This window comes from Rhineura floridana, chromosome 1 (genome assembly GCF_030035675.1).
Source record: "Rhineura floridana isolate rRhiFlo1 chromosome 1, rRhiFlo1.hap2, whole genome shotgun sequence".
In the NCBI taxonomy this organism is placed as follows: Eukaryota; Metazoa; Chordata; class Lepidosauria; order Squamata; family Rhineuridae; genus Rhineura; species Rhineura floridana.
In genome coordinates, this window is record NC_084480.1 from 206,011,287 (window position 1) to 206,029,937 (window position 18,651).

An 18,651-nucleotide genomic window follows, 5' to 3' on the forward strand; every position below is an offset into this window, starting at 1 on the left:
CTCTCTCTGTGTGTCTCTGTCTCTGTCTCTCTCTCTCTCTCTCTCTGTCTCTCTCTCTCTGTCTCTCTCTCTCTCAAGCAGAAGCATCTACAGTAAACAGTGATGCCAGGGCACCCAAAGTACTGTTTATTGTAGAGGCGGCTGTGCCATCTGGTAAGGAGCACCATTCCAGCCACATGTGAGAGAGCTGCCTGCAACAGCCACAGTTCAGTAGACAAGAAGCCACATTCTAGCTATGTCAGAGTGTGCATCCCCCACATCCCGTGCACCCAAAAAAGACTTTGTTAAAAGGAGCGTCTCTCCCAGAGGCTTTGTTAACTGAAGTATTACTGTACTGAAATTATAATAAATGGGTCTTGTGCAAAACCTCTGCATTAATCGTTTTGAATGTACTGCAGTTATAGTCTCAAAGGAAATCCCACACACTTGTTGATATATTGAGAGAATAACTCCTCCAAACTGGGTTGTTGAAACTCCAATGTGCCTTCAGCACGTGCCAATCAATAATAATAGGCACACTCATGTTGTTTTTGCCACCTGAAGCAAAACAGCTACCTAGACTCAGGAGAGGAGCAAGCAAAAATAGGGGAGTGGCAATAGAGGCCACCCACTGAAATGTCACCACACGATAAACCACCCACCAGAAAAATGTGCTAATGAGCTTCCACACTAGCAGTGACTGTGCATGTATAAGAAGTTATTTTTACTTAATGGATTTTTCACAGGAAGAGGAAATGTGGATTAAACGTTAACAAGTAAAGCTGACATTTTGATAATGATGTTGCATGGATGGTGCAAAAAACTTGCATACATGAGCAGCATCAATTCCACAGTAAATTGTCATCTAGAAGCACAGAATGGGGAAACACAATTTATATCCTCTGTTTCTGATGCGAGTACCAAGAAAGCATTAACAAACAAGAGAGAGGTATTAAGTTCTTGATGAAACTCCAAGGTTTGCATAAGTACAAAGAATCTTGGGGGAGAGGGATCATGAAAACAATCCAATTAGGACTGCACATGTTTAGCGGTCACAGAATACGAACAGACAGACAGAGGGTCCAATGTGTGTTGGAAGGAGTGAATGGAATAGAGCCGCCTGGAGAAGGGCATGGCTGGCTGACTGACTGAAATAGTAAACAGGAACATTCCACACAGCAAAATTTTCTTGAGGTCCCACTTTTTAATATATTTAACATTCTGGGATTTTCAAAATAATAATATATATATTTCACAACATAACAGACTTGAATCAGGTACGTGTTTTGGTTTCAACAGAACCATCGTCAATATTCTCAGTGTTTCTAACATGTATGTGAAAATGGAATAAGATGAATTACATAAACTGCAAAAAGACGTGCAGAACATGTTTATTGAAACTTGTATTAATTATTATTCAATAGCATGAATTGACAATCACAAAAAGAGACTTGGTGTATTTGTAAAAGGTGCTTCAGTAGAGAAGTGGGACCCAAATTGAATGAATGAAATTAGATGCCTTAAATGTCTACATTTCATGAACTAGCTAAATATCAAAATACATATATTTCAAAAAAATGCTCAGGATCTTCATGCTCATCAAAGCCACATAGAGGGGTTCTTTTCTTAATGCCCATGTAAAATTGTTTCTAATACACTTGTCATTCTTCTGCTAAGAGTGTCTCTACATGGGATGATTTTTCAGGGAATGTTGTGCTTATTTAGGACATCCACTAGTTATTAATATAAAGTTGTGCCCATGATCTGTTCACCCTCATCCTCCAGGGCCAGACCTGTCATTAGGCAGAATGAAGCAGTCCCCTCAGAGAGTAGATACTGGGGGGACAGCACCCTCCAGTATGTGAGGACCATTATTCCTGAGCCTCTGGCCAGTCCCTCTACTGGAGATTAGAGCTGTGTGTGTCAAGCTCCCCTTAAACTAGCCTGCTGCCTGGGGATGCTGTTTCACTGCCAGAAGTTTCAATTGCCTGTCCAGTCAGTTTCTGTACATGGATTGTGTGGGGTGGGGAACATTGCATCAGGCAGCACAACATCTTGGGCCAAGCCTGCTAATTTCCTTTCTGCCTGTACTGCTGCTGGTTGGAGGTCTGAGTACATGGAGCAAAATCCTGCCACTACAGGAAGCAACCTGAAATAACAGAAAACTAATATAAATGTCATAGATTGTTGATGTTTGTCCAGTAGCATAGTGGCCAATTCAGAAGTGCAGGGTCTCTTCATTATCATCATGCCACACTCACAGCTGAACCTCCTTGCTCGCTTGCTCTCCATTATCATCTCCACACTCTTCAGTCTGTCCCACATGCGATTTCTCCCACAACAACAGACGTCCCTAGGAGTGTGAAAGGGGAGTTTGTTAGCTGATAAGAAGATTCTTCTCAGTGGCTAGCACACACCCATTTTGTGCTAATTGGCTTACAGGACGCTGGAGAAATAGGGACCCAACTGGGACCCTGCTCCCAAAAAGGAGTCTAAGACCCCCTGAGACCCCAGACGACTACAACCCTGTGTTTGTCCCTAAATGCAGGGAACTTTAGCTTACTTTGGACTTCTTAGTAAGATATATTATTCCCATGCTTTGCTCCTCACACTACAAAGCTGAGTCAAAAATTCGTTTTAGATATTCCAGTCAACATCTAATGCATACATACATCCATGATTGGGAAACTGTGGATCTCTATCATAGCAGTAAAAAACTGTCTGTGTTTGATGAGCATATGGGTGTGGAACACATTCTGCATCCTGATCTGTCAGTACAGACCTGCTGGGAACTGGAAAGAAAAATGAGGCCTAATCTGCATTAATTTGCTCACAAAGAAGATACCAAATTCTTCACTTAGCATACATTGGTAGTTTAAATCAAAAGGCTGTGTGGAAGAACACATCTTTTTGCCCTAAGCATTTAATTATATGACTGCAGTAGCTCAGATGAACAACTTAATTGGTGCTTCTCTTTTTGTATCCTTCTGTCATCAGTTCTAGCACTTTACTCCTACTTTTCTTTCTTTTTGCTTTAAAAGGACTTGCAAAGGAAATAATTGTTCAAAGAACATGTAGAAGCACTAAAAAGTGCTAAACTCTTCTGGTTTTTTTAAAAACTACGCACTGTATTTACTCACATTTTCCCAAACCGTGTAAGACTTGAATAAGGATTTGAAGAGGAACAGAAGTGAGCAGCTCTTGGAAGCAGCAGCCATTGCATACAGGCAGCAGCAGGCAGGATTACACTGTCACAAGGTGGTTCATGTTCCTAATAAAGATATTAACTTTTTCACAATACTGAAAACATATGACTTTAATTACCAGAATAAGCAATTCCAAGAGACAGGTCCTACTGGAAAAAGAGCTCTCTTTGCTGCTCTGTTCTTTGCTGATTACTGAGGATAACTTCATGATATTCAATATCTGTCAAGGACCTCGTTTGCATAACTCTCTCATAATTGTTTTAACAAATTAATTTAGTTCTCAGTCTATAATTCATATCATTCCTTAAAAATTGGCAGCAAAACCACAGAATGTAATGATGGTTTCCTTCCTTATGCAAAACACACTCTGGTAATCTGTGACCCGTATTAAACATTGGTTTGGGGTTTTCTGGTTGTGTAGGGTAAGCAATTGTTTGAGTTGTTTTATGTGGTTTCATCATTATGGGTAGCTGCAAAAGAACCATTTACTGAGCATTATTATTAAAAAGCTATTATAAAATCAAAACACAAAGCCTTTTCACTACAGTGTGAAAATCTGCTTATTTTAGAATTTGGGTGCATACTTGGGGATACTAAATAGAGGGTAGGGGTATTTGTGCTTTATCTAATGAATCCCTGAATTGTGTTTTAAAACATATGGTGGCCATATCAAGGGATCAACATCCAAAAGTGAACTTATTGCCTGTGATAAGCACATGGGCGATGTTTAAACAGAAGGGATTGCTCCCCAACTCATAAGCCCAGTTCCTCCCAAAAAGCTAAATAAAGTTTGCTTTAGTGTTGCCCTTTCTTCTGGATCTAAAGGAAGCTTGGTAATTAGGGCAGGATCATTTGAAAATGACAGGGTTGTTTTTTTCCTTTTCTGAAATGTTATTTCGTGTTTGCTTGCAGGGTGAAATAATCAAGGGTTTTTTTTGGTAGTCGATCAAAAATGCCTTTTTCAGTTGAAGATATTTAAGCTAACAGGTTCGCAGAGAGGACAGACTGACATCAACACTGTTTTCATTTGGTGGTGATGCCCTGAAAAAGGAGAGGTGCATGTAGCTATTTAAATAACGCAGATCTGTGAGTGCACTCCTAACATTATGGATGCCGGACTGCTGGAAAACTTATTCATTACATCATTTCAGGAGCTGTAGACTAGGTATGATAAACTGAATCCAGCCCACTGGCTGGATATTTACATCCCCCACCCCCTTTGGGTCAACTCTGACAGGTGGTGGGACTGCTTACCTGTCAATAACTAACATCACAATGATGCAGGTAACCTGTTTTCCTTTGCCCACATTGCTTGAAATCAAACTGTGTGGGCAAAGGCACAGGGCTTTGCAGGTGCTGACAATCAGTTGTTGATCATAGCTGCACTTGCAAAGGCACAGTGCTTCACAAGGACTAATCAGGTTATTATTGGCGCTTGCAAAGACCTGCTATGGTTTTGCAAGCAAAGAGCATCAAATGTAGGACAGGTGGGGGTGGCTTACCTGAAACAGCCTCACAATCCAAATGGGGAGACCTGGCAGATCTAATTAGGTGCATGGGTCAGAGGTTTCCTGGCACCGCTGCTGTAGAACCACTAACTCAGATTGATCAGAATGTCCACATCAAATGTCAATAGAGAAGCAGAAATGTTTGGGGAGCAGTCCATGCAGCACTTCTGTTAAAAAAACACATCCAATTATGCCAGTGCAATATGTATTGCTTTCTTTTATGTGTGTCTGGAAGAAACATCTTTAGCATGGATGTTTCTGGTAAGGCTGCCAGCTGGAAAAGTAGAAGGAAGAAAGTAGAAAGAAGATGGACAGATACCCACAGGTTGTCCTGAGTGTGAGGATGGTGCTACAACAAGCTAAAATGTTGGATTTAAAATGAGGGAAACTAAAATGCAAAAATCCTTTGTGGAGCTGAGGAAAAGAGAAAGACAGATGGCCTTCAACTTAAGAAAGATGGCAAATGGGAGGATGTTTTACTGAAAAGAGCAGTGGAGAATATTGGAACCCTTTGTGAATCAGACCTCTGGTCCATATAAACTTGCATCCTGTCTCCACTAATGTTCAGTAAGGGCTACACCATAGGAAGAATAAAACAGCATAAGACAATAATGGGAGTAATCAAATCCTTGTCATTCATCCTTAGCTCCTTCTGGCAGTCTGTAGTTTAGAAACACCCTGAACATGACTCCACATGCCTTGATAATCTTAGCTAATACTGTCTGATATTCCTGTGCATCATGAATCTGTCTGCCTCTTTTTGAACCCAGATATGTGCCCTTCAGATGTTAACAGCAGCAGCATGCTCTTCCGCAGATTCAGCCCAAAGAACCGCTGTCATGCTTAGCAAGGCCCACGGTGCAGAACTCCTGTAATTGTCCTCCTTGTGCAGTGGAAGGTTCATCAATGCTTCAGCAGCATTGTGGGTTGAACTGTGTCCTGTGGCAGGAAGTCCCTTCGGAAAAGGATAGGTTACCTGAAAACCTAAAGTGAGATGGTGGGGGAAGACAAAAAAAGAACAGCATGCCTGTTTTAGAAAGCAGAAGTAACTGAGATCTGGCAGGTATCACAGAGCACAGCAGCACTTGCGTCATATCCAGTGCTGCACCAACTGGGCTGCTTTCCTATAGCCTTCAGAGTCCAATCCAAGATGATAGTTTTGGCCTATAAATAAGATCAAAACAGCTTGGATCTACACACCTAAGAGACTGCCTGCTCCCCCAAAGATTGACTGCAGATGTTTTCTTGATTGCAGCAGCCACGGACCACATGTGTACTATGAGAGTCCGTGGGATGGCATTTTGATTGCTGGTTTAACATTATAAACTCTTTGTAACCCCCTTTTAGATAGGGTGGCTTTTACTAGCTGAATCTAGATTGTATTGATAGTTCTGGGTACACTCTTTTTTAAAAATAAATGTCTTTATTAATTCTTTCAACAAGATACAAACAGGGAAAAATGCTTTTCCTGAGATTAGAAGTGGTTAATATAAAAATAAACAGTTTTTTTAATTACATAAAAACTATAGATTCATACACAGTAATTAAAAACAAACAATTCTGCTCAGTTTAGCTTCCAACATACCTGTATCAGATGCTAGGCAAAGACAAACTAGCTACATCATCTGTGCCATCTCCCTGTTGCATATACTTCCTTACAAGACTGTGAGGAGAGTAGACAACTTCCTTCAAACTCAGGTTTGTTTAGAAGCAGGTCAACCCAAGTAGGTTGTAAAGAAAAGACAACCAAGGCTAAATAGAAGGGTTAAAAAAATCAGTCTTAGGGGCAACATATGAGTGTCAAAGTACAATGCCAGGACAATCAGGGAAATATTAGATTAATACAGATCTAATAAAGTACTTTCCACACATTAAGCAGACAAGAGGTGATGCAAACTGCAAAACTGTCAAGGTTCCAGTGTTACCACACCCATAGTAAAATCTTTATTTCAGAACTATTCCAAAATGTGGAAGGTTGCAGTCTCAACATGTATTAGATATGTCTCAGAGCATTCACAAGATTAGACACAACTGCAGGTGTTACTGCATCAGTTTTATGTTAGTGAGACTATCTCTTATTAATAAATGCAGCCTCTGATAGGGATGTTGTCGTTACAGTTTTACTATATGGCTTTAGAGGGGCACCGGAAAGAGGGTTACTCCTGTTTGTCCTTGGATAAATGGATTCATGACCTGTCCAGCTTGGCACTTTATGCCACTCAAGAATGTCTTTTATGCTGGGTGATCCTTCACTTAGTGTAAATTCACCATTCTTTAGTCCTACATTTCAGTTAGCAGAGTTATTTTAAATATGGTATGTAGAGACTAGAATCACACTGTAACAATATTAATTTGGAAAAGTATACCTATGGAATGGAATTCAACAAATGCTTTAAGGTGAAGAATGCAGCAGGAGTGTAAGAGAATTTTGTGAGGGCACGCTTTGCTGTAAACAAGCGCCTGCAAAGGGTTACTCTATGTAGTGTCCTACTTGGACTAACATATTAAAGCTGTCATCAAAGTAGATCTGATTATTTTGCACATGGCTTTCCTGAAAGGATGTTATGATTTTCTAGATGTTTGGTGGCTGGTGATAAATTAGGCTTTTATGATGTCATGTGAAAGTCCATTGCTTGGATTTCCTCTCTTGTTGAGCATGCTGAGGGATACGTTTGGAGACCTGCTCCAAATGCAGAACTATCCCACCTTCTTTTATCTAAAACCTTTCATTAATCATTTGCTTTGCAACAAGAGAGTAAATGCAATGCAAAAATGTTAGAAATTTTGGTGATTATAGAAGATATATATTTAACTGTTTAGCTATGCTGAAAATCACACAAAACCTGCTACCCAAACCCTGTGGTTTTGTTGTTTATAACTGATAAATAGTAAACAGCATCGTTGTTGTTGAAGCATGACTGTCAGTTGGGACTAAGACCCCAAATAAGTAAGACTTATTGCCTCCTTTCCCACTTTCCAAATCTACAGACCACCATGCTATCTGTATGTGATTTTAGTAAGGAGAGTAGGACTAGTAAACATCCATCAGAAACGTCTAGAGAAAATATCTCTCACCCTAGATATACACTGATACAAGATACTCATCTAAATCACAGCCTTGTGATTCTTTCTTCATGTTTTAAATTAAAGTAATTGTGTCCTTCAGACATGGGCTATTTTATGATTTTGAATCTTCTAAGAGACAAAGTTTTATGAGTACTGTGAGAACAGTTCAGTGGCATCATTTGTCATCTGTTGAAAAGAGTGACAGAATCTGACTTATAGCAGTGATTAAATGCAGTGTCAGGGGAAGGACTTTGTACATTCTCAGGATCACAGAGCTGGAAGGGGTAAGAGCCACTCTCCTGTGAAGCAGGACAATCTATCCATTAAGCTTTCATAGGTACAAGAGATCTGAACCACAAGGTGCTTAAAGGTGCAGGTGTTTTGTAGTAACAAATGTGGGTTGGGAAGATGTTTAGGACTCTTGTATACTATGAGTAGGAAGGAGCATATGCCTTACTCCAGCGATGGAATTGCACCAAGTTACAATTCCTTGTTTGATCACCTGCAAGTCAGTACTAGTGACTCACCAGCATGATCACAGTTAAAAAGGGTAAAAGATGTTTGTTTGGGGGGGGGGGGAGGGTGAATAACCTAAACCAGGGCAGAAGCAATAAGCAAAGGAGGCAGGGCTGCAGACATATGGCGGGACAGGCCAGTAGCATCATTCAGGAACTGGAGTACTGAAGTAATGGCTGCTAAATAACAAAATGTAATATGATATCCTGCATTAACCATGCATAGATTTTGGTATATAAACTGCAGGATTAGGCCATTCTGATTCAGTAACTGAAATAACATAAATTCAATGTTCATTAAATAGTAGATATGAGATCTATGTGGTAAAACATTTTTTTCATAATTTCCCCGTAAGACTTAAACACAAACACACATACACACACCCCATTGCCTTATAAAAAACTGGAATGTAAAACTGATGGTTCTGTACTTTTGTGTTTGGCAGTCCTGCTACAGCTGGTGATAAGAGCACTTAAGGCTGATTTAGATGTTACTCTTTGATGTAACAAACTCACCACAAGTTGATTTTTCCATGGCAGTTTCATGTGGTGAAAATGTTGCTTTAATAAATAAATAGGGGGTGATACTTTCCCAATGAGCAAACCCAAGTATGTTTTCCTGGTAAAATGAGTCCCATTTCTGGTATACATTGAGTCTTAAAAAGGAGATGTGTAAAAATCCTGCTAAATGCAATCCTGTCTTTCTCTTTCTGTCTCCCCCCTCCTTCCCCCCTTGGTGATTTTTAATATATTGCATGTTATACTTTCAATGAATTTGCTCTCTGATGACTGAAAAGAGACTATGTAAATGAAAATTAGTTATGTTGAAATTAATTCTTAATAGACTTCTGTTGTCTATGCTCTGGTAACCTCTCAGTTAGATTACAGGAATGGTTATATGTGGGGCTTCCTTTGAAGACAGTTCAGAAACTGCAGCTAGTGCAGAATTCAGCAGCCAGACTGCTCGCTGGGACAAGACAGTTTGAGCACATAATACTGATTCTGGTGCAACTGCACTGGCTACCAGTGAGTTTCCAGGCTCAATTCAAAGAGCTGGTTTCAACCTATAAAGCCTTATGCAGCTCAGGACCCCAATACCTCAAGGACTGCCTCTCCCTATATGTACCAACCCAGACCCTGCACTTGGCATCAGAGGCCTTTCTTCATGTGCCCCCTGTGAAGAAGGTGCAGAGAGTGGTGAGAATAGGCCTTCTCAGTGGCAGCCTCCCGTTTGTGGAATGCTCTCCCCAGGGAGGTACACCCGGCACCATGATTATCTGTCTTTAGGTGCCAGGTAAAAACATTTCTCTCCCAGGCCTTTGATTCTTAACTTTGAAAGGCTTTTGGAGGGCTTCACGTGGGTAGCCTTTCTACGTAGGGTTGCTCCACCATCTTACATACTTTTAAAAAACTTTTTATATATGTATATTTTAATCTTTTGCTTTACTTTTAATTTTTATTAATTGTAAGTTGCTGTGAGTGCATATATGTGTAGTAAAGCAACTAACAAATTTAATAATAAATAAATAAATGTAATGTTGGTGGATGAATATGGTGCTTAATGTATTTACTCTTTTGTAATTGATATATTTAAAACGTCATTTATGAATTGCTTCCCACGAGGCATCCCAAAGAGATTTACAACAGCAATCTGTAGTCTTCAGTGCTTTACTGTGGTGTGGTGAGTGGCAGTTGTCATGTACCAGCCAGCTCAAATAACAGATTCTGTCAGGGTACAGACGTAATAAAGCTGCCTCATGGTGACTTTACCACATAAGATGGAACTGAACCTTAGGCTTCCACAGTGAGAGAACAGGAAAAAGGTGACACCCACATGTGTCTCTTCTATTCTGGAACTACAACATGGTTTTGACATAACTGAGGGCATCACTTTTCCCCCTAATGTAGAGAGAATCTACTGGAGCCTCTTGAAATTACGATTGATTTTAGTGGTCGTTAGATTAGCCCTCCCACTGGAAGCATTTATCTAACTAAATAACCATTTTTTGCAACTGAAACAGTCAATAATATTTTTTCCTATATTTACATTGCCAGTCATGTTATTTGGTTAACATAAGTAAAAATATAAGGTCTGCATATGCTCGCTTTATATCCTTGTATGGATTAACTTGTGCAGTGTTTCCATCACAAAGCAATTAAGCACCAAATCATACATCACACAGGGCCAACTCCCTCTGTTTTGCTCCATTTACCATTTTATCTCCATTGTCAATGTGCTTGTCAAACACTGTGCTGACTGAAGCATTGTTTTAATCCTGACAGCGTTCTCTTGGTCCCCTTGATGGACAATGCCACCAGTTCCCAACTTCCTGAGCAAACCAGACAGTTTGCTGTTTTCTTCTTGTCTCTTATCACTCCCTGTCAGTAAAGGAGAAGTCTGGATTCAGCTTCAGTTTGTACTGATATACTGCAGCATGGTGGGAAACAAGGAGCGATGCCTATTCATTACCGTTATCATCAGCCTTATGTTTATTACTTCTTGGGATCCATGTGCTTTGGCCTTTTGGAAACGTTAAACTGAGGATTAACAGACAGGTTTTTGGTGAATTATGAAAGAGGTTGGACTTAGATTTCCTGATTTGTTATTGACTTAGCAGTATCATGGAAACTTTTTAATGGGACGTTATCCTAAGATGTGCTGAGTGCCAACAAAATCATGAGAGAAATGGAGGACTTAAGAGCTCAGCACCTTTCAGAACAAGTCCTTAATGGAAGGCATCTTTAGGCGTCTTTATTCTCTTCCATCATCTCCTCTCCCCCCCCCAAAAAAAGCTAGTTTGTATGTACGTTTGTGAAATGGTTCTTTGTTCACATTAGGAAGCGGTCTTTCCTTTAATTGCAAGTGAAACCACTTTATATCTGACCTGCCTGCATTTTCCAGTATTTTTAGCTATCCATGAAAATTCTGTCTTAAAAAAAATATTAAAAAGCTATTGACCCAAGAATGGAAGATAGCCAGCTCACACTGCATTGAAACAAATTTAGATGAAGAACCAAATTCACTGGCATTCTTCTATTCCCATGGTATCATGCTTGTTCCCCAACTTTACTTTTCTAAAAATAGCAAAGGAAAAAATTAAAACTGAATGCCATTCATAGATACCCTTCTGAAATTCCTAAAGATGTTCAATATCCATTACCTGTTTGATTGTGGGCTTGTTTGCTAATTGACCTACACTCTTGCTTTTATTGTCTGTTGTCTTATAGAGACATTTACAGTTCACAAACATTCATTGTATTTGTTGCAATGCTGCCTATTCTAGAGTAGTAAAACGTTCAGCGGCAGTTAGTTACTTTTGGATGAGAGCACACACATGAGAGACACTTACAGTCTCTTTGTAATATTTGCTTTATTTGCAAATACAAAAGTGCTTATTTGAAGCAAATATGTGTTTCTGTGAACTTCTGATCCCCAGTGCAAGTGTAGTGTTCCCTCAAGGCTGCAACTCATTGTCAACTAACTCCCACTAGAAACTTGCATTTCTCTGGTTAATTTCAAACTACAAAAACTGTCTTTCACAGTATCTCTGCTCCCTCTTTGCTCTGAGGAGTCACATTCTAAAAACTGGATTGTGGAAAACATCCACAGGCATTAAGAAACATTAACATTATTTTGTCAAGTCCCTGACTCCCAACAGGTGATGCTTTAGGCTGAACCACAGTAAAAGATGAAATCAAAGTAATCAAGACAGGGCAAATGTATAACAACACCAAATTGAAATGACAGAGTTCTAGCTTTCAATATGTGTTATACTCCAACTGCTCATTAAGCTCACACAAATATATAATACTGAAATGATCAAATTTCACATATTCAAAAATGCCAAAAACAAACAATTTTGGATTCCACCACTCTTTACAAATTTGCATCATATGTATACTATATAACAGTGGTTCCCAACCTTTATAAGTACATAACCCCCTTTTTAACTAAAACAATTTCGTGACCCCCTTCCCCCAGGGAGGCAGGCTGGCTGCCTGGAAGGAAGGGGGAAAGCACCCTTTCCTTGTAGCCTTACTTCTTTTTGCCTCACAAAAAGCCCTCTTCTCTTCTTCTGAGTAAGGGTTTCGTCAGCAGCGGCAGTGCAAGGAAAGGGGAGTCGGTGATAGTAATCCCCTCTTTTTCCTGGTATCTCCACCCTCAGCCTCCTTTGACATCTGCCATGTATTTTATAGGCAGATGCATGTCCTCGGTGCACCTGAAAGACCCTCTGGCACTTCAGCAAAAGGCCTCCCCTCTCGTTTAGAACAAGGGGGAGGTGACATCTGCAGCAGCAGTGGGAAGCAGACAGTGTCCAGGGAGTGAAGACTTTTAAAAAAATAATAAGAATAATAATTCATTTCTTTACTGTTTGCAGCCCCCTCTGGATTACTTCGTAGCCCCCCTGGGGTCACAGACACAAGGTTGAGAACCACTGCTATATAACATAATCTAATCCTGCAACATGGACTGCTATTATTCCTGTTTGAAAACCCATTTGTGTAAATCTTGTAGCTAAGGCTGTTTAATTGCATAATCGTCATGATTACATAAGTATTAAAAAAAAACTACCTATAATTATTCTTCGAGCATTATCAGCACTTTCTGTAACACTGCCCATCTGTTTGACTTCATTTGGGACTCCTTTAAAGGACACAGACACACACATTTAATTAAAAACTGTTGTTAGCTAAGTTAAACCCTCCACATATGGTGGGATATGATTCTAAATAAATATAGTACTCCCCCCCCAAAAAAACCCTTCTTTGGGCAGAACCTGCTATTGGCTTGTTTATAGCTTATATCAGACAGCCTTGTATGTGTGCCTGTGCTGCTCAGGAGAACAATTCTATGGCACTATAGTAACACCCTCTGCTGTGACATTGTGCTTATGTACCTCCTTGCATGTCTTCTTCTTTGCACTTTCCAGCCATTACAGGAAGTCTCAGAATTAAGTTTTAAGTTTAAAACAAACAAGCAAACAAAACACATTGTCCCATGTTGCAACTGTGCTAACCATCCCCCCATCCCAGGCTTGTGCTATGAAGCTTTCAAATGGTTTGCTAAAGAAAATTGAGTTAGACAGTAATAAATTGCATAGTGAAACCCAATCATTCACCTAATGAGCTAAAGTAAAAGCTATGATGACACCCAGAACCAGAACTCAGGAAATGAGATATTTACATAGAAATGGTTTGCATTTTTCCTCTGGCTTTCATTGCTTTGTTTTTAAAAAATTCCATACCATACTCTAACCAGTTCTTGGATGCAAAAGTATGTGTCTTTTCTAACACTATAAAGCTGAACTGCCATAAAATCACTTTTAATGAATGTAATTGTGTAGCATTTGACATTTAAACCTGCAATTACAAAAGGGGAGGAGGGTTTTTAAAGAATCTTACCAGATAAACTAATGTTTTTCACTATCCTAGAGAGATCACATCACAGCTAAGTGAATTTAAATCTGTGGGAGATTTGTACAGTAATGTTAAACAGCAACAATTTGGCTGTTGGTTTTCACTTGCTTCGCCAAGTATTTGTTTTTCCATGCCCAAGAACAGGTTGTAACTCACATTTTGAATGTGCAATTTTTAAGCTTTGCTTTCCTTTTCACAGGACATAAAGGTTTAGTGTATGTTGTTGTAAACAGTATACTTTTTAAAAAAAAACTTGTTTTGTTTTAAAACTTTAAATGAAAGTACTAACAAATTACTAAATGCATTAATGCTGCTTTTGTGATTTTCTCATTGTGTGTGATCATCGAATAATTCAGAAAGTCATTTGTGGGTCTCACTGCTCTCCCCTTCCCAATTTTATGTATTTTTAGAGCCCAGCGGCACAAAAATGCATTGTAAAAAACATAGACAGTAAACTAGGCTGTGCTTTCAATCCAGACGCATTGTTATGTCTTACTCCAGCAGAAGCGGAAGAATGGTAGGATTGCATTTGACTTGGTCAGCAGACTTTGATAACCTTTTGAGGGGGAGGGAGGAGACCGCATCCCCGCCTTCCATAAACTTTCTGATCTTTAATGTGCTTTAACCAAGCAAAGTCCTGACAAAGAGTTTCAGTCTGCTCATGCACTGGCATTCAGACTAAATCTGGAAGTTAAATAGGTGCGTATCGCATTTCACTGAACAGTTTTAATAATATAGCTGAGTAGTGATTTTGCTACAATACTTTTTTATTTTTAAAGTAATTGTGATTACACTTTTTAATAGCATGAACTACTTGCAGAAATGCAAAGTATTAGAACCATAGCTTCAACATTTCATACGCTTACTCAGTGAATCATTGAGTTGCAGCCACCATAATTTGTCTTTCTGAAATGATTGTTACTACTAGATGGCAATGAATGGCTTACAAGTAACATGTGGTACTAAACAAGAACCACTCATTAACTTTCGGGCAGCTTTCATTTTTATTTTTTTAAAACTTATAGTGCAATTCTGTACACATATTTCCTCAGAAAGAAGTACCATTACATACTCCTGGCCATATCCTAGGTATATTTAAGATTGCAATCTTAAATTGTATTTTGCATTTCCTGGATCAGTAAAATGGAAATGGACTGCCTTCAAGTCGATCCCGACTTATGGTGATCCTATGACTAGGGTTTTCATGGTAAACAGTATTCAGAGGGGGTTTACCATTGCCTCCCTCTGAGGCTGAGAGGCAATGACTGGCCCAAGGTCACCCAGTGAGCTTTATGGCCGTGTGGGGATTTGAACCCTGGTCTCCCAGGTCATAGACTAGCACCTTAACCACTACACCACACTGGATCAGTAAATAACCTAAAAGGCTATATTTGGTAGAATCTACACATAATTTTGTAACAGTTTTTCACCACTTCTGGCTTGCATTAACAAAATATGAAAGTGATGTCATCCAGATTAAAAGGTGTTCTTGTCGTCACTTTCAAAAGCATCATAAGACCTAGCTGCAGCCCCTGACTGCTAAGCTGAGATGCAGCCCCTTCCACCAATACTGAAATGTGTCCTCAGTGTATATCCTCAGTGGAAGTAATGTGGATGGCTCATGACAAAGACTGCTGTTGTGTGCTTACATGTACATCAGGGGTGGCTAATGCTTGCCCCTCCAAATGTTGTTGAACTCCAGTTCCCACAAGCCCTAGTCAGTATGGCTGTTGGTCAGAGATGATGGGAGAGTTTTTTAAATTTATTTATTTTATTATTACATTTACATTCTACCATTCCTCGCAAGGAGCTCAAGGTGGTACACATGGTTCACCCTCCTCATTTTATTCTCACAGCAACCCTGTGAGGTAGGTTAGGCTGAGTGATGATAAGAATATATTTTAATTTTCTATAACTATAAACTGAATTAAAGAACCCAGGTCATTAGAACATTTTGAAATAAAATAATTATCTTCCTTGTTCTATTGTGAATTATCAGTATTTACACCTAATTATGCTCTTATACTGTCCTTAGGATCACTCGTAAACCTGCCTTCATGATTAATGAAAGTGAAATTCAAAAACTTAGAATAGCTACTAGTTCAAAATGACAAAACCAGTTGATTTGTTTGCTATATTTGTTTGCTATATCTCTCAACTGTGAAGTTTTTCAGCACTGCCTTTTAGTGATCATATGGATTGTATCTGAAAGAGAACATTATAGTGTCCGGTTTGCTATTTGATTTACTTCTGTAATTTAACCAAAAAGGGGGGTGAGTGCAAGGTAGATAGATTAATTTGAAACAGCTCTGCCAGTAGCAAGTCTTAGGAGGTATGACAGCTTAAAACAAGATGTTCTCCATTAAAGAGTCTATATTTTTGATGTGCAGCATGCACACATACGTGGCCTGTACAGCTATTCTTGAATGCTGCCTCCTGGTGATTTATAAGCCACAGCACTTTGAGTTGAGTTGCACAACTTGGAAAAGAGAATAGAGGTGGTCTGAATTTCTGAGAATCACTAGCACTTTCCAGAAACTATGTGTGGATGGAAGAGTCTGTAATGAAATCGGGGATGTCTATCAATACTTCTGTAACCATCACCTTGCCTTTCCACCTCTCCTGGAACCTGGAAAGGGAATCCAGCTGAGGGTTTCTTTAGCTAAAGGTTTGCTTTCATTCTTTTAAAGACAAATTGTTAGCTGTGTGTGAGAGAGAGAGATTCAAGTTGTTCTACATACAGTGGCAAAAAGAAACAAATTAAAGACCCTGCTATTCCCCCCCCTTTGTTTTTCTTCCTCATAGGATTTTCTTCAAGGCGATTGCACCAAAGCAAAGCAAAAGCTCAACTGGAAGCCCAGAGTCACATTTGATGTAAGTCCTGTTTGACTTTATCTCTGTACACTTTATGTGAGGGCCTATTTAGAAAACAAAAGGGAGACTTAGCTTTAGAAAATGTATAATCACATTTTTAGCAGAAATAAAATTACATGTTATATCATTTAAAGTAGTGGTGTGAGCCTTTTTTTTTATCAAGGGTCACATTCCCTTGAGATAAATCAGGGGAGAAGCTGGTAGTGAGCAGGGACAGAGCCAAAAGTGGGGTGGAGCCTGTGTCCAAAGTGGGTGGAGTTTGCAGGATTGTGGAATTGCATAGCTCTTTTGTGTGTCACCTTACATGAAATCAGGCCAGAGGCTGCAGGTTACCTACAACTGATTTAAAGTTTTGATTTACTTTTTTAAAAAATTAAAAATACAGTAACTAATCTATAGCAGGAAAGCATCTGGTAATAACAGACTACCACTGCAGTTATCTAAACATTTGTTTTGATGAGACTGTTTCAAATGCAAGCAAGCAATGAATTGCAGCTAGCCACAGAATCAAGGGTTGTCTCCCACTAATTTTTACTCAAAGATCTATTGAAATTAATGAACCTCTTTAATTTCAGTGGGTCTGCTCTGAGTAGGACTAAAATTGGATACAACCCTAAGATTGTGTACTTCAGCGGTTTCCTGAATATGCTTATTTGTAATGGAGTCCAAAGGACTGCAATGGAACTTACTTCCAAGAAAGCATGTTTTGGATCTAATCCTTCTCCTCTACCCTAAACATGTTTACATCGAAGTAGGATGTACTGATTTCAGTGAGACTTATTTCCAAATTTATATGGATGTGATCCTGCATTTTGAAAACCTGTTGATTTAAAATAAGAGTTGATCATATTTGTCTATTTCTTTGATATCAGAGAGACTTATGCTTGCTTTCGTGGGAGTAAACCTAACTGAATTCAGTGGGATTTAATTCAGAGCCAAGTTGCATTTGACTGGGTCAAGCCATTTTAGCAGCTGAGGCTGAAAATCCATATCATGCTCATCTTGGCAATAAAAACACCAAAAATAAATAATGAACAATTTTTTATTTCCTAAAATTTGCTACCTGATGCTTGCCTAATAAACAGCTCTACAGGGCACAATAAATGGGCTGTTTGAATTCATGTCAAAAGGTAAGTTTGGGTCGCAGTGCCAAGAGAGCTTCGGCTATGGGGCGGTATACAAATGTAATAAATAATAATAATAATTAATCATCATCATCATCATCAGGACAACTAGATACAGAAGGGGAGAGGTGTAATATTGTAGGAATATAGCTGTCACTCTAAACTGAGAGAGAGCCTGACACGTGTGTGTGTCTGTCTGTCTTCCTTCTGGCAGGAGCTGGTGAAAGAGATGGTGGAAGCTGATGTGGAACTTATGAGGAACAACCCCAATGCATGAATGTGTTCTTCCTTGTGTATCTGCTCACATGACTGAGTCTCCAGGGATAAGGCCTAATTATCTGTGGCACAGATGCCAATGATGGGCATGGGGACAACAATCACTTCGCTGGGTGTTGATGATTTGCTACCATTTTATTTCCTTGTGCTTGTGCAATGAGTCAGTTTTTCGTTTCAAATTTCAACCATGTATCATGGCTTTAAATTCCTTGCAAAGGACAGGCTGAAGTGATAGTGCTTTTCCTCCTGATATGTCAACAAGAAGCTGGAAAATAGCTTGCCATTCCAGTTCATTTTCTTATGCTATTAAAATTATCTTTCCGTAAATTAGATTTTACAGTGTGTTTTTCATGCTTTATCCACCACAAGTAGAAGGGGAAGGGCGGGAAAGCATGAGCTACAGAAGTATCCCTCCTTTCTGAAGTTAGGGTACTTCCTTTTTAAAATGCAATTTTAAATGAAATTAAGGTTTGGAAAACCCAGTGTTTCAAGCTGCTGCATCTTGCTACAATTAGATTGATGTAAAATCATGAGTATATTACCCAATGGAATCATGTTAAATTCTGAACATTACATTGCCTCTTCCATTTAATATTTCACTAAGCAGATACTCAGAGTCTTTCAAATAAAAGAAACAATGTCACTTATGATCCACATACTATTTCCTACTCAGACGGTGGGGAAA

The 18,651-nt window shown here is 39.2% G+C and overlaps 1 protein-coding gene across 1 annotated transcript in view; it reads left to right on the top strand.

The window, feature by feature from the left end:
* The window catches only part of GMDS (GDP-mannose 4,6-dehydratase), a 539,446-nt gene extending 521,150 nt beyond the window's left edge, over nucleotides 1–18,296 (top strand). The window contains exons 10-11 of the mRNA XM_061590696.1: nucleotides 16,498–16,566; nucleotides 17,905–18,296. Of these exons, the coding sequence (XP_061446680.1) occupies nucleotides 16,498–16,566; nucleotides 17,905–17,967 (132 nt within the window). The 3' untranslated portion in view covers nucleotides 17,968–18,296. The remainder of the gene's footprint in view (nucleotides 1–16,497; nucleotides 16,567–17,904) is intronic.
* The last annotated feature ends 355 nt before the right edge of the window (nucleotides 18,297–18,651 follow it).